General features: G+C 46.5%; 1 protein-coding gene across 1 annotated transcript; it reads left to right on the top strand.

The window, feature by feature from the left end:
• Positions 1–330: 330 nt before the first annotated feature.
• On the top strand, positions 331–516 carry BCR41DRAFT_295093 (hypothetical protein; the record flags this gene model as incomplete). Its single annotated transcript, XM_022020411.1, has 1 exon — positions 331–516. A coding segment is annotated over one exon (186 nt), but the record flags the coding sequence as incomplete, so codon positions are not given.
• Between the last annotated feature and the right edge of the window lie 650 nt (positions 517–1,166).

Raw genomic sequence — 1,166 nt, forward strand, 5'->3', positions numbered from 1 at the left:
ACGGCAGGCGGAGGCACTAATCGCTCACAGTCGAGTGGAGGCGCTTCAAATCCTACAAATACTTCTGGAGCTGCTCCTTCAACCACATCACCTGCTGCAGGATCGAATGATGACAGTGTCCCTACTACGGTCTCTACCAAGGTCCTTATTGGTCTAGGAACCGTCGGAGGGTTCTTCGTCTTTGCTCTTGGAGGACTTGCTTTCTGTCGCCATCGTAAAAAGAAGAACTTGGCGTCTGCCTTGCTTCAGCAGACAGCTCAGTTCAATAACAATAATCCATATGCTAAATTGCCAGAGCCTGTTGCCTCTCCAAAAGAGAGCCTACCGATGACCCCAACTAAGCCGCTTGGGACCTATACAGTCATTGATATATACACACCCACGTTGGATGATGAAATTGAAATGTGCATGGGCGACTCAGTAACCATTTTGCAAGAGTTTGATGACGGCTGGTGCATGGGAATTAACAACACGAGAGGTGATATCAAAGGAGTCTTCCCAAGACACTGCGTGGAGATGGGACGGTATGAAGGATCCCAGCATGGAGCTCCAGGAGGCCCTCACTATCCACCCAGCCCAAGCTTCAAAGCTGCAGCTAACAAACGCATGAGTTCCATTGCACCCCCTAACGGCTGGGGCCAGGCCGGCTATAACAACGTTGCTGATTACCCACCCCAGCCTAGCCCACACTATCCCAATCAAGGACCTCCTTACCAAGGTGGAGGGGGTGGTGGATATTACAATGGTGGAGGGTACTAATAAAGCACTCTACATTGTAACTTTCGTCTCCTTCGGGGCATCAATTCCCTCCTCTCCCGCCATTCTGTCGCGTGTAAGCTGCTTCTCTTTTTCGCGCCAGCCCTTCCATACACAAATACTATTGTTAACTTACTTGCATAATATAAAAATAAAATGTAATATGAAAAAAAAAAAAAAAAAAAAAAAAAAAAAAAAAGGGAAAGGAGCGCGTTCGGACAGAAGACGGCACGCACGTCTTTCTATCAAGGGTCATGAAGAAAGAAACAAAAAGAGACGTGCACAAAGACAGCCAATTGGATGGTAGCCAATCGTAAACGTCATTGTGCACAAACAAGTTGACATTCTTTGTCCTTAATTTTCTTATCGATCATTCTCTATTCTAACATATTCAGGCACAGGAGAGGAAA

This window comes from Lobosporangium transversale, assembly GCF_002105155.1.
Source record: "Lobosporangium transversale strain NRRL 3116 chromosome Unknown BCR41scaffold_31, whole genome shotgun sequence".
In the NCBI taxonomy this organism is placed as follows: Eukaryota; Fungi; Mortierellomycota; class Mortierellomycetes; order Mortierellales; family Mortierellaceae; genus Lobosporangium; species Lobosporangium transversale.